At 41.5% G+C, this 27,715-nt stretch overlaps 3 protein-coding genes and 1 pseudogene across 3 annotated transcripts in view; 3 read left to right on the forward strand and 1 right to left on the reverse strand.

Moving 5' to 3' along the window:
* Positions 1 to 3,374, forward strand: part of armc2 (armadillo repeat containing 2) — a 42,376-nt gene extending 39,002 nt beyond the window's left edge. Inside the window, exons 13-17 of the mRNA XM_034161804.1 lie at positions 722 to 844; positions 987 to 1,100; positions 2,319 to 2,451; positions 2,725 to 2,879; positions 2,991 to 3,374. Coding sequence (XP_034017695.1) covers positions 722 to 844; positions 987 to 1,100; positions 2,319 to 2,451; positions 2,725 to 2,879; positions 2,991 to 3,112 — 647 coding nt within the window. The 3' untranslated portion in view covers positions 3,113 to 3,374. The remainder of the gene's footprint in view (positions 1 to 721; positions 845 to 986; positions 1,101 to 2,318; positions 2,452 to 2,724; positions 2,880 to 2,990) is intronic.
* Positions 3,375 to 6,491: 3,117 nt separating this feature from the next.
* Positions 6,492 to 10,588, reverse strand: LOC117502712 (annotated as a pseudogene).
* Positions 10,589 to 11,095: 507 nt separating this feature from the next.
* LOC117503585 (armadillo repeat-containing protein 2-like) lies at positions 11,096 to 24,073 on the forward strand. The gene is made up of 5 exons (XM_034162843.1): positions 11,096 to 11,126; positions 19,560 to 19,693; positions 20,829 to 21,156; positions 23,740 to 23,862; positions 24,003 to 24,073. The coding sequence occupies exons 1-5, from the start codon at positions 11,096 to 11,098 to the stop codon at positions 24,071 to 24,073; spliced, it is 687 nt and encodes a 228-aa protein (XP_034018734.1).
* LOC117502713 (armadillo repeat-containing protein 2-like) lies at positions 24,065 to 26,380 on the forward strand. The gene is made up of 4 exons (XM_034161808.1): positions 24,065 to 24,114; positions 25,329 to 25,461; positions 25,736 to 25,890; positions 25,996 to 26,380. Exons 1-4 carry the CDS (start codon positions 24,102 to 24,104, stop codon positions 26,115 to 26,117), a joined length of 423 nt encoding a protein of 140 aa, XP_034017699.1. The 5' UTR covers positions 24,065 to 24,101; the 3' UTR covers positions 26,118 to 26,380.
* The last annotated feature ends 1,335 nt before the right edge of the window (positions 26,381 to 27,715 follow it).

Below are 27,715 nucleotides of genomic sequence, written 5' to 3' on the forward strand. Positions count from 1 at the left end.
AGTATCCGCCATTTATGACTGAGCACACGACACCTGCTGCTATATCAGGAGCAGACGCGCTTTCCGAGCGTGTCACGATGTCACGCTCGGCTGGCTTGGGTCACGTTGACCTTTTTGCAGGCCGCAACGTGAAAATATCTGACCAAAAATACCCACCAGTAACAGCCACATCTGTGATAATGTCAACACTGTCAGATTAAATGGCCGATAGTGTTTAACTGCCACAGTGTTCACATTAAATTACACATTATCACATAGCCATGTTTATTCTTCTATGTTAACACATATTTAAAGCTACAGTATGTTGAATTTAGTGACATTTGCATTCTGCCTTTGCCAGTTGCAATTTTTAGGTTTTCTGTTTCGGAGATGGGGATTCATGCTCCTTTACCTTCTCTTGAGAGAAGCAATGTGTGTGATCCTCCATTTTTTCAAAAAATGAGTAGCAAGTAGCATGCAGTGTCCACTTTAGCTTTAAATATCTGATTATAAACCATCAGTGATTTTCTATGGATGGATGCAGCGTAAAGCAATCACAAAAAAACAGTTCACGGTGCACGTACTGCGTTGCAATCGGAATCTCTCTCCTCAGTTTGAAAATAGAGTGTGACATCACCGTAACAAAGGACAGTTGACCTTATAGGTTTCAAAGCGGGAAAGAACATTGCATTAATTTAAGTTTATCTCAATGACCGGTTTGTTTTGGTTTTGTGTGTGTTAGAGCTGAGGTCCGTGCAGGAGAGCGAGGAGCTGCTGGTGAATGTGGCCTCAACCATCAACAACATGGCCTTCTACCAGGAAGAAAGATCTGCAATCCAACGCAATCGGCTCACCATCGCCAAGTGTAAGACCACGAGAGACGCGTTAATGTACCTTCTTCATGAACAATGCAGTGTAGTAGGCACAGCCGCAAAAACTTTTGTATTTTTGACAAACTTTTCCGTTTCCCTGCTTGTAGTTATTTCTCACCCCTCTTCCTTCTTTAGTGATGCTGAAGTTGGTGCTGAGCTCGAGTGTGGACGCCATTCTCGTGGCTACTCGTGTTTATGGAAACTTGACACAGTCCAAGGATGTGCGGGATTACATCATGCAAAACAAAGGTTTACAGCAGTACACAGAAACTCTTATTACTGCAGCCTGGAGCTGTACTTTATTCAAGGGTGTGGACAGGATTTTTTTGGGGGGCGGCACTGTCCATAGATGTTAGCGTTGAATGTTAGTGTTTTTAATTTCACAGCAGTGATACTTTTTCTGAAGGTTTTTTTTTTTGGTGCCCAAACACAGTCAGTTTTGTAAACACTTATTAGTGTTTCGCGTGTTGTGATGTAGCAAATCATTTTCTGAAGAAGTTTTAAACATTTACATTGAAACATTGAGGAATTAGCAGTAGCAAGGATTTTAAAATCACTGCATTTATTTATTTGTCTGTTAGCGGGATTACATCAAACTACTACACGGATTTTGATGAAATTTTCACCAGATAGCTATTAGGACATGGAAGACTCTTAAATTTGGGATCTGGATTCTGAATCAAGATTTTACTCTGTATAGGCTTTGAAGGATTACATCAAAACTAAACTGATTTTAACCAAATTTTCACCACACATTTGTGTTAGGCCTTGAAAGACTTTGGAGGTGATCTGGATCTGGATTTCACTTTGTAAACTTTTAAGAATTATGTCAAAACTACTTCATGGATATGACATCACGATGTAAAACCAAGATCAGGAAGACTATTTTATTTAAGCTTGTGAATTAAATATCAGATTGCAACAGATTGCTCTGGATCAGTATGGAATTGTTGTATTGTTGTGGAATCTGGATCCAGGTAAAGTCCAGTTGCTCTTGTTTTATTTTATTATTTTTTGGTGGTGGTAGCGGATATTAGATGTTGGCATCGGACTGTTTGGAATGTCAGAGTTTTGACATCTTCTGAAGCAGTTTTCCTCAGTGTTTCAAAACAGTAAATTAGTTTTGTCAGTAGTTATTGGTGTTTCAGTAGTTATTGGTGTTTCGAGTGTAGTGAAATGCTGAATCATTTTCTGAAGCAATTGTTTCATTTAGCATTTCAAAATATGGGATTGTTTATTTGAAAGCAGTAGCTTCATATCGCCAAAACCCTGTTTCTCATGGAATACTTTGGATTTCAACAAGAAACCTGCTGTTGTGAAAATATCACAGTTTGGTGTTTTGGCTGCACTGAGGCCATCTTTAAGGATGCTACAGTCATCACAAATGCTCCGCTGACTCTGCTGAAAGCAGCGCTGTTATCTTTGACCCGCTTTGCACTGCTCCTGACTTCACCTTCTTTCTGCCAGTTCACCAGTTTGTCGTGACGCTGCTGGACTCCAAAAGCACTGAGGTGTGTTTTGCAGCCTGTGGGGTGCTCACCAATGTAGCTCAGGACCCACCCAACAGGATCGCACTCTCACTGGAGGGGGCTGTTGCCAAGTAAGAACCCCTAAATGTGTGTGCATTTCTTCATTTGACAAGTCACTTGTCTATAGCTCTTCTATTAGCCTGGACAATAAATAAAATTAAATCATTAACATAAACAATCACTGGCTATTTTGATCACAGATTCTTTAAATGCATGACGTGCAGAAATTTTAGGCACATTTAGTGCAATTTTTAAAAAGATGTAGCTTGACTGAAGTGCAGCTGACAATCCTGCTGTTCATTTGAGTCACCTGATTTTCTGTTTGTGTGTGTGTTTGTGGATAGACTGACTGACTGTCTGAGAGACTTGGGAGCTGGGAACTGGCAGCTAGCTGGTCAGGTTTGTCAGGCTTTATGGAACATGGTCGGGAGCAGCTCAGACACCCCACTGGACACACAGGAGATGGAGATGCTGCTGGACATCCTCAACACATACTTAGGTTGGTGAGCTGTAACTAATAAAAGAAAGACCACACACTTATTCAACACTCATGCAAAACTACAGCAGACAAAGAAAAAATGTTTTTTTTTTTTTGGTTTTTTTTAAATAGGTGTAGAGGATGCTCTGAAGTGGACAGAAAATGAAGACGGGAGGGCATGCTGGGAGTCAGAATTTCTTCCAGTCGCTCAGAACCTGGTAAAGGTGCTCACGTCACAACATCATATGGCCTAAAAAAGTCGGAGATACTTCTTAAATGTTGCATTTACAAATAAATAATTAAAAAACTCTTGGGTCTTAACAGAGGTTACGAGTTCACTATGATTTTAGTACATTGTTCAAAATGTTGGGACCACTGAATTTTTAAAAGCAGGTTTTTCCCATTTTCTCTTAATTCATGTTTAATGTATTTGCAATGTACGCCTAATCTATGAATGATGCACACATTTGTATGCACTTTAATGTTGATACCAATAAAGCTTGCAGAAGCCTCAAATTCTAGGTGTTGGTTTTACAGAACGATTCTTGCAAGCTTACCCGAGTGTGCCGTGTGCCGACTAGCCATGTAAAGAAAATATTGTGGTTAACTGCATGCGCTAACCAGGCTTGGAGGTTTATTTAACAGCCTGTCAGTAGTCAAATGTGCCATATTGGTGTAGTTAACTGATAGCATATGAACGGGACCAGTCCATTACTGAACATCTGGTAAATCATAGAAAGTTTTCATCGTTGTAATACTGCGGTCACGTCACCTGTGTCTGGAAGATGGTAAACCTGATGTTCAATTGTTTTCAATGAGGAGGGTGGAAAGTTCAGGCACCGATAACTGTGAGAGCAGCACCTGCACACCGTGATGCTACGTGTCGGAAGTTAAATATTTTCTACTTTTTTGCCGGTTTTCTGTTGATTTACTTTTAAGTGATGAAAGATGGACAGCAACATTATTGTTTTAGTGCAGCGACACCTAGCTTCATACTGGATAACAGGAATAATTTAGCACGTGTTCGTTCACTTAACTGCAGAACACAAATAACCCGACAGTTGGCTTCTACAGAAAGGTAGCATCTGTCTGTAATCGTCTTTTTACACAAAATGCAGCAGAAGAAACCAAAAATTTTTCTTTTTGTTTTGCTGGTCAAAGCCTTTATTATGACACAGATATGGGCCCAGGCAGTGCTTACAAGTTACATCAAGTAGCCTAAAGTACAGCATTTAATAAATCACATCATTACAATGAAACAAATCAGAAACGGCACTTAATGGAAAACTCCCGCTGTCAGTTTTCACACAATTAATGACTTAAAACAGCACAAGACAAGCGGATGTTTGAGAGAAAAAAAAAAAGTCTTGAGCCAGAGGTAATGATGAACATTGTTCTCTGCGTAGAAATTCTCAGATTGATATGAAAGCCGATTGAGGTTTGCTGAATCATTTTTGTCCTTTTAATAGGTAAAGGCAGTTTATCCCCCCTTTAAAAAAAAGAAGAAAAAGATGAGACACAAAAATAAACAGGACAAAGAGAAAAACTCCCCTACAAAGGTTCCCCTTCATCTCAGTCCAAATTTTTGGTCAGGTGCAAAATGTTGACCTTAACCACACCACAGGAACAGGAAACCACAAACCGGTTCCTGGTGAGAAAGATAGTTATCAAGCTTATACGGCAGATGAAATTCCCTGGACTGTACTGACGACAAACTGAACCATTCCCGAGTTCAGTGTACGTGCTGATGTCAGCATCTAATATTTTGTAACACTGTAACGCTTTTCATGAGTCATTCGCACCAAAGCACGCAAATGTACTGACTCATCGCTGTGGTTTATTAAATTTCCGATCCTTGTGCAACCGTCGTCTGTCCCGAGTGCTGATGTCGAAACCGATTGTGCTGTGACTGATTACTGAACTGCGCAGAACTTTTCACATCTAGTACAATTTCTATGAAGTAGCAATAAATTCGTTAAGGACACAGCTATCAACAATACACAAGTTTCATATTTTATTTTTTTAATTAACTTTTTAACATTTTTATATATAAAAAAAAAACAAAGTGTCAGTAACTGACATCAGTCAGATGTTGCGGGGGAGGGAAAAAAACTCCACTTCCTCTCAAATCACTTCCAAATGTACCATTCTATTCTAAAACACCCTCTTCTTCAATCGATAGGTCAATCAGTCATTCACCTGTCCCAGTTCTCTCAATACACTCTCAGAAGCACGCAGTACTTTACTGGTTTAGTAAACAAGACAGAGGAGTCACACCTCTGCTAGACTTCACCAGCGGAGAAATAAGCACAACTACACCAGCGTGCTCCAAACTGGTGGGCCAGTACGGTCCCCTAGCAACGGGAACGCGGAAAGAGTCTCTACTATCCAAAGAGCACTTCTTAAATATTTTATAGAGGAAAGACACAAGAGGTATTTATTTACTGGTAAAATTCACAATCCAAAATCTTAGAAAGTTTGAGGGTGAACGGAAGACAGGTGGGAGTGGTCGGAGCAACTGGAAGCAAATCCCCTCGCCCTCCCCGCCTGGAAAACCTGGTTCCTTTTTTGTTTTGTTTTTTTAGTTGACCTCACCCTTTTGCTAGAAAAACAAGACATCACAAAAGAAACTACAAACATCACAATATCAGAGCTACAGCAGAAGCAAGAAGTCTTTCCTTCAGAATGCCTCGCCTTTTTTTTTTTTTGACACATGAAATTCAAAGATGTATTCCCGCCATCCATCGCCATCATTCCAGAAAATACACACAACACATTCGGCCACACCTCAGTCATCATGAACACAAAATCATCCGCACAAACAAACTTAAGACGGGCTCAGACATTGTTCACCGAAGTTTCTCATGGTCTTCACAGACCGTGGATTAGCTTACTTAGACGTTTGAAATCTGGGAAGGCGGTGGGGGGTAATGCAGTGGATTTTTAGTGGATAGGGGCTGAGGTGGTGATTTGAAGGTCAATATGACCTCGCTGAATAGAACACGGGAGCAGCAGCATCAGCACATTTGCACACTGTGCTAGATAGTTCAGGCACATGTTTAAAACAAAAACAAAACGGCCCTGTAATGATTCCGCCCCCGTTGCCGCTAACAACAGCATCCACTTCACACAAAACGGAAAAAAAGATTTAAAGAAATAACAGTGATGAAAGAATCAAAGTGCGGATTTCTTTGTGACCGCACAGCTTTCTGGGGATTTTGCTTTTGAGTCTTCGTTCCCCCCAGAAAACAAAGAAATTGGCAACCTGCGTGTTGCACATTGGAATACTGAAACATTGTCCTGGACGCTTCCAGTGTCAGTGCTGGCAGACTCCTCACAGCACTGGCTCTGCACCAGGCTGCCCTCTCTTGGTCAGTTTTGGCACTGCAAGCAACAACAATTTATCCGCTTGTACTTTTGAGATGACGTTTCTTCAAAAAGTCTTTTTTTTCCCCCCTTTCTTCTTTTTTTGTTCTGATCCTCTTTCAGCATCCGTTGAACACACAGACCAGCATCGTCACAGATCAGAGCTTTTCACATCTTCTCCACATTATTATTTGAACACCCGCCCCCCCAAGGTGGATTTTTTTTTTTTCTTTGAATGTCACATAATGAGCTACTACAATGACAGTAAAAGACAATGATAAAAACACTAAAAGCACTTCATGTCATGTAGCGGGTGATCGCTCTCAGGGCGTAAAGAAGTTCTGCTTGCATGCGTGCTTCCATAAGAAGCAGATTAACGTGGACCTGCAAGAGGAAAAGACAGGCAAGGGAGGGGGAATACATTATTTAACCATTTAAAAAAAAAAAAAAAAAAGCGTACAGATCCCATAATGAGCGGGAAATCAGGATTTTGTCTCACCTTCTCGGAGTGTTGAAACTGCCTCCAAAAACTCTCATACATTCGTTTGGTGGTTTTCTCAGGACTACACACCGTGGTTTTTATATAGATCTTAAAGCTACGGTCCAGAAGCTGGTTATCTCCCCGTAGTCGTAGTCATCGTATCTGAGGAGGGCAAAGACATGTGAGGTTAGGCGAGAACACCGCTGGTTGTGCACAAACGCGTAACTAGAGGGAGAGTGGTGGATTACAACTTTAAAACCCTCTGAAAATAATTGATACAAACACCCTAATGTTATTACATAAACAAGGCTTTTTGATACTTTCAGCCAAATGGACCAACTGCTTCAGAACATTTGTGATTCACAAATGTTTAAACAAAGTGAAAACGTTTCTAATCGTTAAATGAAACAATTGCTTCAGAAAATGCCATTTTGAAATGCCCAAGACACCAATTAAATCATCTCTTCAGAAAATGATTTGCTATTTCAAAAGACTTAAAATGCTTAAGGAAAGAGCTGTTTCAGAAAATGACTTTCAAAATTTTTGAAACACTACAATGGCAGCATGTAGTGTAGTGGTCTGGAGAGAGGAAAGAAAATAAATAAATAAATCTAGCAGGCTTCAAAAACCAATTTAATGTTTCAAAACATGAAACTACTGCTTCAAAAAGTGATTCATTTTGGAAACCCTCAAAGCAATGATTCATTGTTTCAAAAAGCTACAACTATTAGATGGAAAAATTGCTGCAGTGAGCGATTCAGTGCTGGAACAACAATGAAACAATGGTTTAGAAAGAGTTCAAATATGAAACACTAACAAACAATTGTCGATGAAGTGAGTCTTTAAAAAAAAAAAACAAACTCAAAACAAACTTCTTTAACAAGGTTTCGTCTTTGATTAATGCTCCAAACACTGATGACATCTAGTTGACAGTGAGCCCCCAGAAAATTAATTCCTGGCTGCGGCTTTGTGCAACAACAACACAACAGACGTATCATATCGTGTTTCGACGGGCTTCATATCCGGTGACTGACCTGATGCCGAACATGCAGTGGATGTAGTTCCAGATTGCCCGGCGCAGCATGCTGGTGTCCACATCCTTGTGCGTTGCCATAGTGTTGTACGTCAGATTGTAGGCCATCTGGAACTTCTCATCCAGCATCTGACCAACATCAGGGTAAAGTCGGTTGACCAGAGAGAAACCATGGTCCTCCCAGCTGTAGTCCTGGAGATAAATACAAATAATTCTACTTATTTTGTAGGTGACTGAATTTATCACCAAGGTGCTTGAGATGCTTTTTCATCTCTACCTGGGCTCTGAATGTGGGCACGTGTTCTCCCCTCCTGGAGAAGTCCTTGTAGCCATAGCTGGGGTCCTCAAAGTGCCGGGAGATGTCTCTGGAAGGGACGCACTCCTCATCCTCGGCCGTCCCCACCAACATGCTCTCAGTCTTCTCTCTCTCGAAGCGAGTCGCCATCTCCTCCTGACTGGCCTCATCATCGTGACACTCCTGCAGCTTCTTCATCCGCTCCATCAACACCTCCACCCTCGCCGCACATCTCCTGCAGACACGGAGAGGCCTGTAAGGCAGCTGAACAAACCTGACATTGTTTCACGTGTTTCGTCTCTCTTCCTTTGCCGCTTACCTCGTCGCCTAGCGGGTCATTGTGGTGATTAGCATGGCCGTTGCCATTGGCAATGTCACACACACAATACTGGCTGAGGGAGGGGGGTCTGAATGTGTGGCCGCCGTCGCAGTGGATCTCTGGAGTGATGCCGCAAACCGAAGGTGAAGGAGGCGAGGGAATGGTAGTGCGTGAGGAGGACGACTGCGTGAATCAGCTCTGCTAAGGACCAACTGTGTTCCTCTGCCTTCAGAAGATGCTGGAGAGGAGAACAAAACACTATCAAGCTTTAATACTTCAACCATGGAGGCTGTACTCAGTCTCCATCTGTTAAAGATGTGTACAGTCCACATCCAGCCTCCTGTCCAAACTTTGATGACTGTTTCTCCTCCTTCTCACCTCAATGTGTTCCTTCGTGAGCAGCCAGGGTCGATGAGCCAGGATTTTATTGATCTCGCCAAGCTGCTGCAGCTTCTGCGGCGCTTCATCGAGCCCGTTCAGCCACTTGGGATCCCCTCCAACCTGGAGGAAATCATTCACATGCAGGTTGACCAGGTAGGAGCACTGGTGTCTAGCTGCTGCCTGCAGAAGAAGTGAAGAGAATGAACTCCCGAATGTGACTCAACAGTGAAGAAATATGTAAAAAACGTGATAGCACCATAATGCCGATGTAGTGCCGGTAGTGCAAAGGCAGGGGGTCCATCCATCTGCAACAGGTAGTGCTGTTGTCCGGAGAAAACTCTCCAGGTACCGCGGGTGGAAGCCCATCACCAGGGAAATGTTGTCAAGGCGACCGAGGGCTGCAAAAGCATCCTCAAATATCGACTGCGTCCTGGAGTCCACTTTACTGACTTGAAGAATCTAAAGGAACAAATAAAAGCACTTTAAACTCGCTGCACTTCACATCTGCAAAATGCATAAACGTTGTGCTGAATTTCAAGGAGTCATATTAGTCACGCTTTCAACCAGCTAAACAGAGATCACTAGGTGTCAAAACATAAAGGTTATAATTAGAAATACTTTGCAAGTTTTTGTGGCTCTCACTTTAAATAGGAAGGGGCTTCTGAACACACCCCTCCCCACTTGAAGAGGAAGGACCGCAGACTGGCCCATGTGCAGACTCACTGTGTGTGTGTGTATGTGTGTGTGTGTGTCGCAAAACAACCAAGACTTCAGATATGGAGTTCTGTGACGTATGTCACACAATAGTAAAACGACCCATTCCAGGCATAAATGTTGCTTAAATTGCGGTTTCTATACACTCTGATGCAGAACTGTAAGATTTCTTGGGGTTTGGCATTAAACAGCCTCACACATTTAACTGTAAATTTTAGATTTAAAAAAAAAAACAGCTGCGCACAAGTGATTTATTCTTCAGAACTAACATGACAAGAACAGTTCTTGCCTCTTTTTCAGGGATAAATCTGCTTGGTCCGTTACCCAGTGGTCTTGGGATCCTCACTCCCAAATCCTGCAAAGAGGAAGAACAACAACAAAAAAAATCATAATCTGAAAAAACGGAAAAATGAGAAAGTAATACTTTCTGGCTTGAGAAGGATCGTGGTGCTCTCACTTGACCTTAAAAAGTGTCGGAAATTACAGTTGCTTTACCGATGAATCAATTTGTCAGCACAGACATGAATGTTTTTTCTTACTTTAGTGTGTATGTGACTGCGACACATCGCACGATAAATAACGATAAATCGGTGCTTTAAATCAGAACACACAAAAGACACACAAAGGGAAAAAAAGACGCATTATATTAAAGGCTATTGTTTGTGACGCGGCCTGCAACTTTCTGCTGCTTGTCTGGACATGTCTACTTCGGACACAATGAATGACAACAACCTATACATATATATACAGTATATTAAACAGAATGGCACGCTAATAGTTTATATCATTACACACAATTACGTCACAAATCTTTGAATTTTTTTCTTTAATCCGATAAAACCCCCAAACTCGTCGCACCGGTCTGGACAAAATACAGCAGCAATAAACAGCAGTGTCAAAAGTGTTGATTCTTCCCGAAAAATCGTTTTGCTCACCTTTTTGCTGAGCCGCTCACAACGGCTGCATATTTTTAACAGGTCTGTCACTGCAAAATAATTATTTTCCACGATTTCAGACGGCGCGAGTGCGTGCCTCATGTCGTGTCCTCGCTGCTCTTTGGTATTTTCAGGGAGGTAAAAATATACATATACATCTAAGTGAAGCTACAGGGCTGTGAGCGGCTGGACCCGTGTCTTTGTTCCCGGAGGCGCTGAGGGTAACGCGCTCAGCTGTTGCAGCCTCACAGCAGAAAACCGACCTCGGTCTCACTCGGACACATTCGGTAAATAAATAGAGGCTGGTCTGATTGACGTGCGGCGCGGCCAATTGCGTGAAGAAAAAAGCTTCCTCACAGCCAATAGCAGAAGAGCAGAAGAGAGGGCGGGGCGAGCTGTGAGGAGTGAGAGAGTGGAGTTTAAGCCTACCCCCCCCCCCCTTTTTTTTTTTTTTTACTTCAAGAAAACATTCTTTTGTTCCCTGATCAGGAGATAATTTGTGTGGCGTTCCTTCGCCTCATCGCTTCAGTTCTCCAAAAAGTCCTTTAAAAGAAGACGAAGAAAAAAAAATTAAATAGACTCCGAATTTAAAAAATAAAGTGCAATGAAAACAAATACCCAGCACAAATCTGCATGATGCACTTCCATTCATTTTCCATCCCCCCAGAAAATACTAGACCTGCATGTTTGGAGTTTACAGCTATTTGTACTTGATGTTGTTTGACGTGGTCCTCAAGAAGATGCGTAAGTAATCTCTGGCACCTTGCCGAGTTCAGTACCAACTTTTCCCAAGCAGTACCTGTGTCCTGGAGGGAGGTCAGCGCTGTTGGCATAGATCAGCAGAAGTCAAGGAAAGATCAGTTAAAACTCATGCCAGTTTTGAACATGTTCAAAATGTTCCGGAGCTAAGCTGCACTCATGGATGCCTTGCGCTCAATGCACGTCAGCGTATATTTTTCAACGCAGATATCAGAATGTACAGAGTTGCAGCACCAAGACTGTCCTGAGCCAGCATGGGTGGTGACAGAGGTGCCTGGAAGTCCACCACATTCCTGGGCAAATGGGGGAGGAGAAAAAAAAAAAAAAAAACACCTTCCTGACCTTTTTTCTGAGCGAGGTGGCTGCACTCATGGCAGAGGTTGAAGGCAACTATACAAGACCAGCTTAGGAAACTCACCTGAGGTGCCCAGACTTGCCTGTTATGGTGCAAAACAGCAACCAAACTTGTGCAGGCGTAAGATCAGTTTTACTCTTAGCCATGATGCTAACCGCTAACATCAAATGTTAACTGTGGAAGTGTCATCTGCATGTTCTGCTCTAAGCAAGTCCTTTAGTGTGTTGTTTTGTACATGTTTCAACAAACTCAGACACCAAATGTCACAAAAACAGATATTATTGTTTGTAACCCAAAATACCCCACAGGTCCAGATATGGATGGACATCTGTTACTTATGTCACACAAATCTAAACTAAGTCATCATTTTACAACTAGAGATTTTTTGACTTACAAAGTCAGAATTTTGATGTTTTTAAGCTTTTTTTAAATGTTTTTCCTTAAAAACCTTCAACTGGATGCAACTGAAAAATTATAAATATAAAATAATATATTTTGTACCATATCACCCCTTTAATGTTGCAAGGCATAATGCTCAGCTTTCTTTGGTGAGCAGAACATGCAGAACACAGGCGGTGGGGGGTGTCTGCAGGTCCTGCTGCAACAACAACCAGTCAGTTAGTATTTTTTTTTTTCACTGCAGCCTATCAGACCACAGATAGTCATTCCTCTGCCAATCGGCCCAGGCTGCAGGACTCTTTAAAGCCAGGAGGAAGTAGAGATAGAAAGGCAAGCGCTTATGGCTTTGTTTATCCCAGCTTGACAATAACACGTCGAATGGAACGGTGTTATAACTGGTTTATCGCCACTGCGGTGGTTGAAAGTCAATAATTACTCAGAATTATCTCAGATGAGATGTAATGAAAACACGACACACACACACACACACAAAATGCATGTCTCAGGTCCTTTTAAATAACAGATACACAGTTGTACTATACCACGGTGGCACATTTCAATCATGTTGTTGACATTGTTGGAATTTCAGCACACCTAATATTGCAAAAGTAATACTGTTGAGCCCGTGTGCTTGTGTGTGGCTTCAACGTGAGATGTTCAAAAACAGAATTCTGAATTAAATCAATTTAAAGTGCATTCGTTCTGCATTTCTGGTGCAACACTTCGACTCTCTGATGTGAATGTGTGATTGACTGGAGGAATAAACTCTAAAAACCAAGTAAACATGTTTTCGTGCTCTGAGGAAGGGCAGCAAGAGCCAGAAATTCACCAAAGTTGCTTGGGCAAACTGCACTCCCATCAAGAGGCTACCCGCCTTAGTTTGGACAACTGATCGAGAGTCTGCCAACACAGACAGCTCGATAGCACAGCATTCAGCAGGTTCATTGTGTGGATGGAGCCGTCCCTCTCCTTTTGCCACCACAGGGTGGGGTGCGGGGCATCGGTAAACACGCTCCCGGGACTAGAGTCAGCACTGCTGGAAGCCCCATGGCTCAGCAAAGGTGCAGAAGAGGCTGGTCAGCGTTGGGGCTTACGACACACCAAACCTTTTCACATAAAAGTGCTTAGGCTCGGGGGTCCGGCCTCACTGACAGGACCAAATACTATTGTCACGGGGGACACGTACCGACGGCGGGGGGCTTTACTTTACTCACATCAGGGATGTGAGTGTGCGTTTCAGTGATTCCCACACATACGCTGAGAGTATACCTCCAGTTTATTTTCTTTAGTCCATCTGCTTATTAAAAAGTTTCACAGAATGTCCATTAACTACCTCAGCTGTTATTACCCACAGAGCCGTGTACATTTCAGTTTTCTGACAGATTCTTGCAAATAATAAACAATACTGTTCTGCACATGTGGCGCAATTAACTTGACTGTCGGTTAAAAAACACTAATCATGTTGAGCATATGTGGCTTATTAGGGGTGTGCATATATATAATATATATATATATATATATATATATATATATGTATACACACACACGCACACAAACTTACAGTATTGCCCAAATATGAAAGCTGCTGATGGCTCATAGTCCAACCTGTTTGTGTCACCTCCATGAAGAATTAGCTAACAGATGGTCCGGTCGTTAGCTCTTTTTTTCAGATGCTGTTTAGATATTTATGACATTCATTCATAAATTCAACCACTCTACTGGTGGTTGGCTCTCACTGTGGTATTGTATCACTTCCTGTTCCGGAGCACAGCGGTGTTTTGCTGTATCTGTTAGCTGTTTAATCTGCGCAGTTAGATTGATCTAGATAACTAGATAACGATTTGTTTCACAGTGTAATCTTCACGTGCCTTAACTAAAGCACTCCCTCTGCTGAATCGCCTCTAAATTATTTACACATTATTCACTGTGTGTTTTTAGGAATCCGCTAGCTTAGCGCAGCTACTAGCTCTTAGCCGGTTTAGCATGGCGGCTTCTCCTGTCTCTCCTGCACTTTTCTGCTCTGGGTGTGAAATGTTTAGTTATTCCTCGGCCTCCTTTAGCAATAATGGTACTTGTAATAAGTGTAGCTTATTCGTAGTTTGGAGGCCAGGCTGGGCGAATTGGAGACTCGGCGCCGCACCGTGGAAAATTCTACAGCTAGCCAGGCCCCTGTAGTCGGTGTGACCAAGGTAGCTTAGCCGCCGTTAGTTCCCCTGGAAGATCCCGAGCAGCCGGGAAAGCAGGCCGACTGGGTGACTGTGAGGAGGAAGCGTAGCCCTAAACAGAAGCCCGTGTACACCGCCAACCCGTTCACATTTCTAACGTTTTTCCCCATTCGACGACACACCGCCAAGGATCAAACTCTGGTTATTGGCGACTCTGTTTTGAGAAATGTGAAGTTAGCGACACCAGCAACCATAGTCAGTTGTCTTCCGGGGGCCAGAGCAGGCGACATTGAAGGAAATTTGAAACTGCTGGCTAAGGCTAAGCGTAAATTTGGTAAGATTGTAATTCACGTCGGCAGTAATGACAACCGGTTACGCCAATCGGAGGTCACTAAAATTAACATTGAATCGGTGTGTAACTTTGCAAAAACAATGTCGGACTCTGTAGTTTTCTCTGGGCCCCTCCCCAATCGGACCGGGAGTGACATGTTTAGCCGCATGTTCTCCTTGAATTGCTGGCTGTCTGAGTGGTGTCCAAAAAATGAGGTGGGCTTCATAGATAATTGCAAAGCTTCTGGGGGAAACCTGGTCTTGTTAGGAGAGACGGCATCCATCCCACTTTGGATGGAGCAGCTCTCATTTCTAGAAATCTGGCCAATTTTCTTAAATCCTCCAAACCGTGACTATCCAGGGTTGGGACCAGGAAGCAGAGTTGTAGTCTTACACACCTCTCTGCAGCTTCTCTCCAACTGCCATCCCCTCATTACCCATCCCCGTAGAGACGGTGCCTGCTCCCAGACCACCAATAACCAGCAAAAATCTATTTAAGCATAAAAATTCAAAAAGAAAAATAATATAGCACCTTCAACTGCACCACAGACTAAAACAGTTAAATGTGGTCTATTAAACATTAGGTCTCTCTCTTCTAAGTCCTGTTAGTAAATGATATAATAATGGATCAACATATGATTTATTCTGCCTTACAGAAACCTGGTTACAGCAGGATGAATATGTTAGTTTAAATGAGTCAACACCCCGAGTCACACTAACTGCCAGAACGCTCGTAGCACGGCCGAGGCGGAGGATTAGCAGCGATCTTCCATTCCAGCTTATTAATTAATCAAAAACCCAGACAGAGCTTAATTCATTTGAAAGCTTGACTCTTAGTCTTGTCCATCCAAATTGGAAGTCCCAAAAACCAGTTTTATTTGTTATTATATCGTCCACCTGGTCGTTACTGTGAGTTTCTCTGTGAATTTTCAGACCTTTTGTCTGACTCAGTGCTTAGCTCAGATAAGATAATTATAGTGGGCGATTTTAACATCCACACAGATGCTGAGAATGACAGCCTCAGCACTGCATTTAATCTATTATTAGACTCAACTGGCTTTGCTCAAAATGTAAATGAGTCCACCACCACTTAATCATATCTTAGATCTTGTTCTGACTTATGGTATGGAAATTGAAGACTTAACAGTATTCCCTGAAAACTCCCTTCTGTCTGATCATTTCTTAATAACATTTACATTTATTCTGATGGACTACCCAGCAGTGGGGAATAAGTTTCATTACACTAGAAGTCTTTCAGAAAGCGCTGTAACGAGGTTTAAGGATATAATTCCTTCTTTATGTTCTCTAATGCCATATACCAACACAGTGCAGAGTAGCTACCTAAACTCTGTAAATGAGATAGAGTATCTCGTCAATAGTTTTACATCCTCATTGAAGACAACTTTGGATGCCGTAGCTCCTCTGAAAAAGAGAGCTTTAAATCAGAAGTGCCTGACTCCGTGGTATAACTCACAAACTCGCAGCTTAAAGCAGATAACCCGTAAGTTGGAGAGGAAATGGCGTCTCACTAATTTAGAAGATCTTCACTTAGCCTGGAAAAAGAGTCTGTTGCTCTATAAAAAAGCCCTCCGTAAAGCTAGGACATCTTACTACTCATCACTAATTGAAGAAAATAAGAACCCCAGGTTTCTTTTCAGCACTGTAGCCAGGCTGACAAAGAGTCAGAGCTCTATTGAGCCGAGTATTCCTTTAACTTTAACTAGTAATGACTTCATGACTTTCTTTGCTAATAAAATTTTAACTATTAGAGAAAAATTACTCATAACCATCCCAAAGACGTATCGTTATCTTTGGCTGCTTTCAGTGATGCCGGTATTTGGTTAGACTCTTCTCTCCGATTGTTCTGTCTGAGTTATTTTCATTAGTTACTTCCTCCAAACCATCAACATGTCTATTAGACCCCATTCCTACCATTGTAACCTTCACTAATGCTGTTTCTGTACTATGATGAATTCTAAAACCTGACTGAAACTCTTCAAATAGACCATTCCTCTGCAGATGATCAGTTAGCTGTTTTACAACTACCCTTTCAAGAATGTTTGAGAGAAAAGGAAGGTTGGAGATTGGCCTATAATTAGCTAAGATAGCTGGGTCAAGTGATGGCTTTTTAAGTAATGGTTTAATTACTGCCACCTTAAAAGCCTGTGGTACATAGCCAACTAACAAAGATAGATTGATCATATTTAAGATCGAAGCATTAAATAATGGTAGGGCTTCCTTGAGCAGCCTGGTAGGAATGGGGTCTAATAAACATGTTGATGGTTTGGATGAAGTAACTAATGAAAATAACTCAGACAGAACAATCGGAGAGAAAGAGTCTAACCAAATACCGGCATCACTGAAAGCAGCCAAAGATAACGATGCGTCTTTGGGATGGTTATGAGTAATTTTTTCTCTAATAGTTAAAATTTTGTTAGCAAAGAAAGTCATGAAGTCATTACTAGTTAAAGTTAATGGAATACTCAGCTCAATAGAGCTCTGACTCTTTGTCAGCCTGGCTACAGTGCTGAAAAGAAACCTGGGGTTGTTCTTATTTTCTTCAATTAGTGATGAGTAGAAAGACTCTTTTTCCAGGCTAAGTGAAGATCTTCTAAATTAGTGAGACGCCATTTCCTCTCCAACTTACGGGTTATCTGCTTTAAGCTACGAGTTTGTGAGTTATACCACGGAGTCAGGCACTTCTGATTTAAAGCTCTCTTTTTTAGAGGAGCTACAGCATCCAAAGTTGTCTTCAATGAGGATGTAAAACTATTGACGAGATACTCTATCTCACTTACAGAGTTTAGGTAGCTACTCTGCACTGTGTTGGTATATGGCATTAGAGAACATAAAGAAGGAATCATATCCTTAAACCTAGTTCAGCGCTTTCTGAAAGACTTCTAGTGTAATGAAACTTATTACCCACTGCTGGGTAGTCCATCAGAGTAAATGTAAATGTTATTAAGAAATGATCAGACAGAAGGGAGTTTTCAGGGAATACTGTTAAGTCTTCTATTTCCATACCATAAGTCAGAACAAGATCTAAGATATGATTAAAGTGGTGGGTGGACTCATTTACTTTTTGAGCAAAGCCAATAGAGTCTAATAATAGATTAAATGCAGTGTTGAGGCTGTCATTCTCAGCATCTGTGTGGATGTTAAAATCGCTCCCACTATAATTATCTTATCTGAGCTAAGCACTAAGTCAGACAAAAGGTTTGAAAATTCACAGAGAAACTCACAGTAACGACCAGGTGGATGATAGATAATAACAATAAAACTGGTTTTTGGGACTTCCAATTTGGATGGACAAGACTAAGAGTCAAGCTTTCAAATGAATTAAAGCTCTGTCTGGGTTTTTGATTAATTAATAAGCTGGAATGGAAGATTGCTGCTAATCCTCCGCCTCGGCCCGTGCTACAAGCGTTCTGACAGTTAGTGTGACTCGGGGGTGTTGACTCATTTAAACTAACATATTCATCCTGCTGTAACCAGGTTTCTGTAAGGCAGAATAAATCAATATGTTGATCAATTATTATATCATTTACCAACAGGGACTTAGAAGAGAGAGACCTAATGTTTAATAGACCACATTTAACTGTTTAGTCTGTGGTGCAGTTGAAGGTGCTATATTTTTTCTTTTTGAATTTTTATGCTTAAATAGATTTTTGCTGGTTATTGGTAGTCTGGGAGCAGGCACCGTCTCTACGGGGATGGGGTAATGAGGGGATGGCAGGGGGAGAGAAGCTGCAGAGAGGTGTGTAAGACTACAACTCTGCTTCCTGGTCCCAACCCTGGATAGTCACGGTTTGGAGGATTTAAGAAAATTGGCCAGATTTCTAGAAATGAGAGCTGCTCCATCCAAAGTGGGATGGATGCCGTCTCTCCTAACAAGACCAGGTTTTCCCCAGAAGCTTTGCCAATTATCTATGAAGCCCACCTCATTTTTTGGACACCACTCAGACAGACAGCAATTCAAGGAGAACATGCGGCTAAACATGTCACTCCCGGTCCGATTGGGGAGGGGCCCAGAGAAAACTACAGAGTCCGACATTGTTTTTGCAAAGTTACACACCGATTCAATGTTAATTTAGTGACCTCCGATTGGCGTAACCGGGTGTCATTACTGCCGACGTGAATTACAATCTTACCAAATTTACGCTTAGCCTTAGCCAGCAGTTTCAAATTTCCTTCAATGTCGCCTGCTCTGGCCCCCAGAAGACAATTGACTATGGTTGCTGGTGTCGCTAACTTCACTTTTCTCAAAACAGAGTCGCCAATAACCAGAGTTTGATCCTCGGCGGGTGTGTCGTCGAGTGGGGAAAAACGGTTAGAAATGTGAACAGGTTGGCGGTGTACACGGGGCTTCTGTTTAGAACTACGCTTCCTCCTCACAGTCACCCAGTCGGCCTGCTTTCCCGGCTGCTCGGGATGTGCCAGGGGGTAACTAACGGCGGCTAAGCTACCTTGGTCCGCACCGACTACAGGGGCCTGGCTAGCTGTAGAATCGTCCATCTGTCTGTGCTCATGCTGAGCACAGACAGATGGACGGATAGACACAAGGCCTTCACAATACCTGATGGCTATATTTTGTCCTCAGGTAAAACTCATACATGTTGTTCTGTTGGAGCATGGACATTAATCCAGTAATCAAAATCGACACATTGTGCAATAAACATCTTTACCTTGAGGAGATGAAAGAGCAGGAGGCCAAGCCAATGTAAATTCATTAATTAGATCATGAAAATTTCCATGTGCATTTTTTCTTAATATTTAATTGATTCCTTTCTATACTGTGAATAAACTTCATGTTGAGTGGAAGATGCTGTTTACCTTGACTTGTTCCTTTAGTCATTTATGGCCATCTTGTTCACCACCTGGTCTCTCTCCATGTTCGTGAGCTTCAACATATTAGAATTTCAGCCATTATGTTGATTGTCAGGATGTTCGAACCCCCCCCCAAAACCCAAGTCAATTTACCAAGTATAATGAAAGTTAGCGGTTTGCGGTTAGCAGTAGCTCCAGCTAAATGTTTTAGCGGTTTATCAGTTTAACATTATCACAGTTACCTTTCCATTTATCTGATCTAATTTTAGGTTGACTGTACCCACCAGTGTTGGTTTAATATCTCCGTGTTTATTTAGCGGAGCGGCGGAGGCAGGAAGTGAGCGAAATTGGTATTCTTGTCTCCTGTCTTCCGCAGTAAACTCTCATGTTATGTGGAGTGTCACCTCGCACTGGTCCAGGCCCCTGGCTGCTGCCAGCTATTTATAGAATTGCTGAGCAAACATCACCAAAAACAGGTGAGTTCCAAGTCCTCTGATAGAGAGATGCAAAGACAAGTCCAGCATTCATGAGAACTTCTCCAAGTATGTTTTACTTTCAGAACTTGTTTATGTACTGTAACCACACATGCTAAGATCATCACCATCTGCACGCAAGATCCAGGAGCTGTGCGTGTTTGTATATTTGCCAAAAAGAGAGGAAGAAGGAAAAATAGGCTCTTAATCATGCTGCCATATGTTCCTCATCAGACAGGGAATGAACACCTAAAAATACATCCAGGACAGTAAGACATCTAAGGAACACCTCGTCTTGGGACATCCCGTCCTATCACAGCAACATTGCTGCAGGTTTATATGAACGAGGAGTATATTCTTTGATCATCTACTCTTCATATTTCACTACAAGGATCCACATTTGATGTACAGGTTGACTTCACCTTTTTCTGGTCTTGCACCTTTATTTTGTAAGTGCTCAGTAACTTGTAGTTATTCATTGATATGATGTACTATGACTGTCGACTGCTAGATTTAATGTTATGAATGGATTAATGTTGTTTCACTGCTGCTTCCGTGTCATCAAATTCTTGTAAAAGTTCAAAGACCGGTGTGTGAGGTAGTGGTAGGTAGGATTAACAGATAAATTTACCCGAGCTTCACATTCAGTTCACAATTTGTTAAAGTTGTCATCGTGTCTTGTTCTAGACTACTTCTGTGCTGCACTTTGTGATAACGTGTGGTGATGCCCCCAGTGGTGAACAAAAGAGCAGCACCAATGTGCTGCAGCATAGTAGTAAAAACCTGAATGAGGTCCCTGATTTTTCATGAAATATATATTTGAAGTTATTCTAATTTATCAGGGAGAATGAATGTCTATATTTAACAAAGAATTGTTTTGGATTGCACCATAGTGCATCAGTCCATCATAAAAACTATTGTTCCTGAGTTCATGTATTTAGATACACACCAGATCATTTGGTGGGGGGGTTGATGTACATCCCTCATTGATAGGGTGCACTTTTTATGCAAATATGGCTGCACATGTACATGCTGTATGTGAAGCTGACGAATACAAACCTATGTGGAAAACAAAAAAACTAATTCTGATGACAGATGACAGATTGGACTGCCTTTTCTTTGAATCAATCTCTCACAGGACCTCATTGTGCGTCTTCTTTTTACCCTGGGGAACCTCACCTCCAAAAGCCATGATGTTCGGGAGCTGCTCTTCCAGTGCGAAAACTGTGTAGACACCCTGCTACAGCTGTACAACCACTACCAGCAAAGACGCATACCACACACACTTACACAGAGAGGTCCACAGTCGGCAAGCAAGTCTCCGACCTGTCAGGTTACTCTGCGGGAGGATGAGGACGTGTTGGTGAAGCTGGTCAGGGTGCTGGCAAACATGTGCATCCATCCTGCTGTTGGCCCAGCACTGGCCACTAATGCAGCCTGCGTTCACCTGCTGATGGAAACACTCGGTGAGTGTAATGTACCGCCACTGTGTACTGTGGACATATCATTCAGAATATTATGTCTGTGTGAATGTGGACACATTCCTGTAAAAACAGTAACTCAGCAGCAATGCATGGCAGACACTTCATACTTACACTAAATGTACAAGTAAATATATACTGTGCATATGTCTGGATATGTGCGTCAAGTTAAAAAAAATAGTTTTAATCAATATATATATATATATATATATATATATATATATATATATATATATATATATATATATATATATATATATATATATAATTACACTTTAGATCAATCCATCTGAGCTTCTTGGTTATGGAGCAGTGGTGGGCATATTTTCACTAATCTGCTAACTACTACTTAGGCGAAGCTAACGTTAAACAAACAGATGCCCAAAGGGATTATGGGTAAACTTAGCCCTCCGCTCATACTGATTTGGTGACTAATTCATTCTATGTAAAAAACCAAAACAAGTGAATGTTAATGCATGTGTTGGTGTTTCCACTTAAATGTGCTTTTGTGAAATATATATATTTTTTTTTATTGGTAAAAAAAAAAAAAAAAAAAAAATGCATTTGCAAAACCGATTGTGATTCAGGTCGACAACGTGTGATATAACCAGGGTCAAATGCATAGAACACTGCCATCTACTGGTGCCCGGTTCCCTACAGCAGTGGGCAGGATGCACAAAGACAGAAGCACTGACTTATTGGCTGTGTTTGGGTGTGGTGATCGCCTTTGATTCTATCAGAAGAGTTGGGTGTGTTTAAACTCAAAATCGCCTTATTAGTATTTCAGAGTGTACCAGAGGGCAATACTGAAAGTTATCAGTTAGCGGTTAGCTGTAGCTTCCGATAAATTTTTTGGGGCAGTTTATCGGTTTAGCATTATAAAAGATAACTTTTCAGTTAGCTGATTAGCAGTTATCGAGCTTACTTTTTGGTTAGCTGTGCCCACCACGTGTTGTCGAGATTTAAAAAAAAAAACAGGGAGGGGGGGGTGCACCTACCAAGGTTTTCCTTGACCTTTGATCAATCTACACCAAAATCCTAACCACCTCCAGCTTTTTACCCAAACAATATTCCCCCATGTTTTGGTGAGAATCTGACTGTTTTTGAGTTATCATATCCAGACACAGACAAGACATACGTGCCATCAAAAACAGTAACTTGCTCTTCTCAAAAGTGTTGTTGTCCAAATACTTGTGTACCTGACAGTATTTACAGATTTGTCTCCACTAAACAGCCAGCCACTTCCCTTGTGCTGGGAAGAAGAACTGACTTTGATCAGAACAGTCATTTGTTTTTTTGTTCATCTTTTTTTTTCCTCTCGGTGTTTTGATACTCAGCACGTCCCTCGTGGGTTTACCTGTTGTTTGTCTGACAGAGCGAACCCGCTTCAGCGCTACTCAGGATGTTCTCCGCACGTCTCACAGCCGACTTGGTTTGTGTGAAATTCTCCAATGTGGTTTATACGGTTTCAGGACCGATCGAGCTGATGCAAAGGTGGGCGTCAAACTCTCAATTTCTCTGCTGCCTGCCTCCTACATACTGTTCAGAGTCAGAGATCAATCAAGTTAGGAGGGAAAACAAAACAGCAGACTTCATAATATATCACAGGATGGGAACAGACTACAGCTGTGGAATTGGTGGTCATGTGTGTGGAAATCAAAAATAATCTATGTAGGATGAAAAACAGGCTCGACTGATAGATGTCCTGTTTTGATCACGACTGTCACTGCCGCTTGCTTTCATGTTGCAGAGGCTTTGGGGGAGGGGCCACACCAAAGTGACATTTCCAGTCAGAACCCGAAACAAAATTCTACATGACACAGGCGCCGGTCGAGAGTGCAACCACAGTATCCGCCATTTATGACTGAGCACACGACACCTGCTGCTATATCAGGAGCAGACGCGCTTTCCGAGCGTGTCACGATGTCACGCTCGGGCTGGCTTGGGTCACGTTGACCTTTTTGCAGGCCGCAACGTGAAAATATCTGACCAAAAATACCCACCAGTAACAGCCACATCTGTGATAATGTTCAACACTGTCAGATTAAATGGCCGATAGTGTTTAACTGCCACAGTGTTCACATTAAATTACACATTATCACATAGCCATGTTTATTCTTCTATGTTAACACATATTTAAAGCTACAGTATGTTGATTAGTGACATTTGCATTCTGCCTTTGCCAGTTGCAATTTTTAGGTTTCTGTTTCGGAGATGGGGATTCATGCTCCTTTACCTTCTCTTGAGAGAAGCAATGTGTGTGATCCTCCATTTTTCAAAAAATGAGTAGCAAGTAGCATGCAGTGGTCCCACTTTAGCTTTAAATATCTGATTATAAACCATCAGTGATTTTCTATGGATGGATGCAGCGTAAAGCAATCACAAAAAAACAGTTCACGGTGCACGTACTGCGTTGCAATCGGAATCTCTCTCCTCAGTTTGAAAATAGAGTGTGACATCACCGTAACAAAGGACAGTTGACCTTATAGGTTTCAAAGCGGGAAAGAAACATTGCATTAATTTAAGTTTATCTCAATGACCGGTTTGTTTTGGTTTTGTGGTGTGTAGAGCTGAGGTCCGTGCAGGAGAGCGAGGAGCTGCTGGTGAATGTGGCCTCAACCATCAACAACATGGCCTTCTACCAGGAAGAAAGATCTGCAATCCAACGCAATCGGCTCACCATCGCCAAGTGTAAGACCACGAGAGACGCGTTAATGTACCTTCTTCATGAACAATGCAGTGTAGTAGGCACAGCCGCAAAAACTTTGTATTTTTGACAAACTTTTCCGTTTCCCTGCTTGTAGTTATTCTCACCCCTCTTCCTTCTTTAGTGATGCTGAAGTTGGTGCTGAGCTCGGTGTGGACGCCATTCTCGTGGCTACTCGTGTTTATGGAAACTTGACACAGTCCAAGGATGTGCGGATTACATCATGCAAAACAAAGGTTTACAGCAGTACACAGAAACTCTTATTACTGCAGCCTGGAGCTGTACTTTATTCAAGGGTGTGGACAGGATTTTTTGGGGGGGCGGCACTGTCCATAGATGTTAGCGTTGAATGTTAGTGTTTTTAATTTCACAGCAGTGATACTTTTTCTGAAGGTTTTTTTTTTTGGTGCCCAAACAGTCAGTTTTGTAAACACTTATTAGTGTTTCGCGTGTTGTGATGTAGCAAATCATTTTCTGAAGAAGTTTTAAACATTTACATTGAAACATTGAGGAATTAGCAGTAGCAAGGATTTTAAAATCACTGCATTTATTTATTGTCTGTTAGCGGGATTACATCAAACTACTACACGGATTTTGATGAAATTTTCACCAGATAGCTATTAGGACATGGAAGACTCTTAAATTTGGGATCTGGATTCTGAATCAAGATTTTACTCTGTATAGGCTTTGAAGGATTACATCAAAACTAAACTGATTTTAACCAAATTTTCACCACACATTTGTGTTAGGCCTTGAAAGACTTTGGAGGTGATCTGGATCTGGATTTCACTTTGTAAACTTTTAAGAATTATGTCAAAACTACTTCATGGATATGACATCACGATGTAAAACCAAGATCAGGAAGACTATTTTATTTAAGCTTGTGAATTAAATATCAGATTGCAACAGATTGCTCTGGATCAGTATGGAATTATTGTATTGTTGTGGAATCTGGATCCAGGTAAAGTCCAGTTGCTCTTGTTTTATTTTATTATTTTTTGGTGGTGGTAGCGGATATTAGATGTTGGCATCGGACTGTTTGGAATGTCAGAGTTTGACATCTTCTGAAGCAGTTTTCCTCAGTGTTTCAAAACAGTAAATTAGTTTTGTCAGTAGTTATTGGTGTTTCAGTAGTTATTGGTGTTTCGAGTGTAGTGAAATGCTGAATCATTTTCTGAAGCAATTGTTTCATTTAGCATTTCAAAATATGGGATTGTTTATTTGAAAGCAGTAGCTTCATATCGCCAAAACCCTGTTTCTCATGGAATACTTTGGATTTCAACAAGAAACCTGCTGTTGTGAAAATATCACAGTTTGGTGTTTTGGCTGCACTGAGGCCATCTTTAAGGATGCTACAGTCATCACAAATGCTCCGCTGACTCTGCTGAAAGCAGCGCTGTTATCTTTGACCCGCTTTGCACTGCTCCTGACTTCACCTTCTTTCTGCCAGTTCACCAGTTTGTCGTGACGCTGCTGGACTCCAAAAGCACTGAGGTGTGTTTTGCAGCCTGTGGGGTGCTCACCAATGTAGCTCAGGACCCACCCAACAGGATCGCACTCTCACTGGAGGGGGCTGTTGCCAAGTAAGAACCCCTAAATGTGTGTGCATTTCTTCATTTGACAAGTCACTTGTCTATAGCTCTTCTATTAGCCTGGACAATAAATAAAATTAAATCATTAACATAAACAATCACTGGCTATTTTGATCACAGATTCTTTAAATGCATGACGTGCAGAAATTTTAGGCACATTTAGTGCAATTTTTAAAAAGATGTAGCTTGACTGAAGTGCAGCTGACAATCCTGCTGTTCATTTGAGTCACCCTGATTTTCTGTTTGTGTGTGTGTTTGTGGATAGACTGACTGACTGTCTGAGAGACTTGGGAGCTGGGAACTGGCAGCTAGCTGGTCAGGTTTGTCAGGCTTTATGGAACATGGTCGGGAGCAGCTCAGACACCCCACTGGACACACAGGAGATGGAGATGCTGCTGGACATCCTCAACACATACTTAGGTTGGTGAGCTGTAACTAATAAAAGAAAGACCACACACTTATTCAACACTCATGCAAAACTACAGCAGACAAAGAAAAAATGTTTTTTTTTTTTTTTTTAAATAGGTGTAGAGGATGCTCTGAAGTGGACAGAAAATGAAGACGGGAGGGCATGCTGGGAGTCAGAATTTCTTCCAGTCGCTCAGAACCTGGTAAAGGTGCTCACGTCACAACATCATATGGCCTAAAAAAAGTCGGAGATACTTCTTAAATGTTGCATTTACAAATAAATAATTAAAAAACTCTTGGGTCTTAACAGAGGTTACGAGTTCACTATGATTTTAGTACATTGTTCAAAATGTTGGGACCACTGAATTTTTAAAAGCAGGTTTTTCCCATTTTCTCTTAATTCATGTTTAATGTATTTGCAATGTACGCCTAATCTATGAATGATGCACACATTTGTATGCACTTTAATGTTGATACCAATAAAGCTTGCAGAAGCCTCAAATTCTAGGTGTTGGTTTTACAGAACGATTCTTGCAAGCTTACCCGAGTGTGCCGTGTGCCGACTAGCCATGTAAAGAAAATATTGTGGTTAACTGCATGCGCTAACCAGGCTTGGAGGTTTATTTAACAGCCTGTCAGTAGTCAAATGTGCCATATTGGTGTAGTTAACTGATAGCATATGAACGGGACCAGTCCATTACTGAACATCTGGTAAATCATAGAAAGTTTTCATCGTTGTAATACTGCGGTCACGTCACCTGTGTCTGGAAGATGGTAAACCTGATGTTCAATTGTTTTCAATGAGGAGGGTGGAAAGTTCAGGCACCGATAACTGTGAGAGCAGCACCTGCACACCGTGATGCTACGTGTCGGAAGTTAAATATTTTCTACTTTTTTGCCGGTTTTCTGTTGATTTACTTTTAAGTGATGAAAGATGGACAGCAACATTATTGTTTTAGTGCAGCGACACCTAGCTTCATACTGGATAACAGGAATAATTTAGCACGTGTTCGTTCACTTAACTGCAGAACACAAATAACCCGACAGTTGGCTTCTACAGAAAGGTAGCATCTGTCTGTAATCGTCTTTTTACACAAAATGCAGCAGAAGAAACCAAAAATTTTTCCTTTTTTGTTTTGCTGGTCAAAGCCTTTATTATGACACAGATATGGGCCCAGGCAGTGCTTACAAGTTACATCAAGTAGCCTAAAGTACAGCATTTAATAAATCACATCATTACAATGAAACAAATCAGAAACGGCACTTAATGGAAAACTCCCGCTGTCAGTTTTCACACAATTAATGACTTAAAACAGCACAAGACAAGCGGATGTTTGAGAGAAAAAAAAAAAAGTCTTGAGCCAGAGGTAATGATGAACATTGTTCTCTGCGTAGAAATTCTCAGATTGATATGAAAGCCGATTGAGGTTGCTGAATCATTTTTGTCCTTTTAATAGGTAAAGGCAGTTTATCCCCCCTTTAAAAAAAAGAAGAAAAAGATGAGACACAAAATAAACAGGACAAAGAGAAAAACTCCCCTACAAAGGTTCCCCTTCATCTCAGTCCAAATTTTTGGTCAGGTGCAAAATGTTGACCTTAACCACACCACAGGAACAGGAAGCCACAAACCGGTTCCTGGTGAGATAAAGATAGTTATCAAGCTTATACGGCAGATGAAATTCCCTGGACTGTACTGACGACAAACTGAACCATTCCCGAGTTCAGTGTACGTGCTGATGTCAGCATCTAATATTTTGTAACACTGTAACGCTTTTCATGAGTCATTCGCACCAAAGCACGCAAATGTACTGACTCATCGCTGTGGTTTATTAAATTT

The sequence above is a fragment of the Thalassophryne amazonica genome, chromosome 21, assembly GCF_902500255.1.
Source record: "Thalassophryne amazonica chromosome 21, fThaAma1.1, whole genome shotgun sequence".
Taxonomy (NCBI): domain Eukaryota; kingdom Metazoa; phylum Chordata; class Actinopteri; order Batrachoidiformes; family Batrachoididae; genus Thalassophryne; species Thalassophryne amazonica.

Excerpts from the sequence above, each read along its gene's own strand:
- LOC117503585 (XM_034162843.1), top strand. The coding sequence starts at position 11,096 with ATGTTGTTTGACGTGGTCCTCAAGAAGATGC. Across the intron at positions 11,127-19,559 it reads CGTGGTCCTCAAGAAGATGC|CGAAATTGGTATTCTTGTCT; the intron begins GTAAGTAATCTC and ends GCAGGAAGTGAG. Across the intron at positions 21,157-23,739 it reads CCTGCTGATGGAAACACTCG|AGCTGAGGTCCGTGCAGGAG; the intron begins GTGAGTGTAATG and ends TGTGGTGTGTAG.
- LOC117502713 (XM_034161808.1), top strand. Across the intron at positions 25,462-25,735 it reads CTGGAGGGGGCTGTTGCCAA|ACTGACTGACTGTCTGAGAG; the intron begins GTAAGAACCCCT and ends GTTTGTGGATAG. Across the intron at positions 25,891-25,995 it reads CATCCTCAACACATACTTAG|GTGTAGAGGATGCTCTGAAG; the intron begins GTTGGTGAGCTG and ends TTTTTTAAATAG.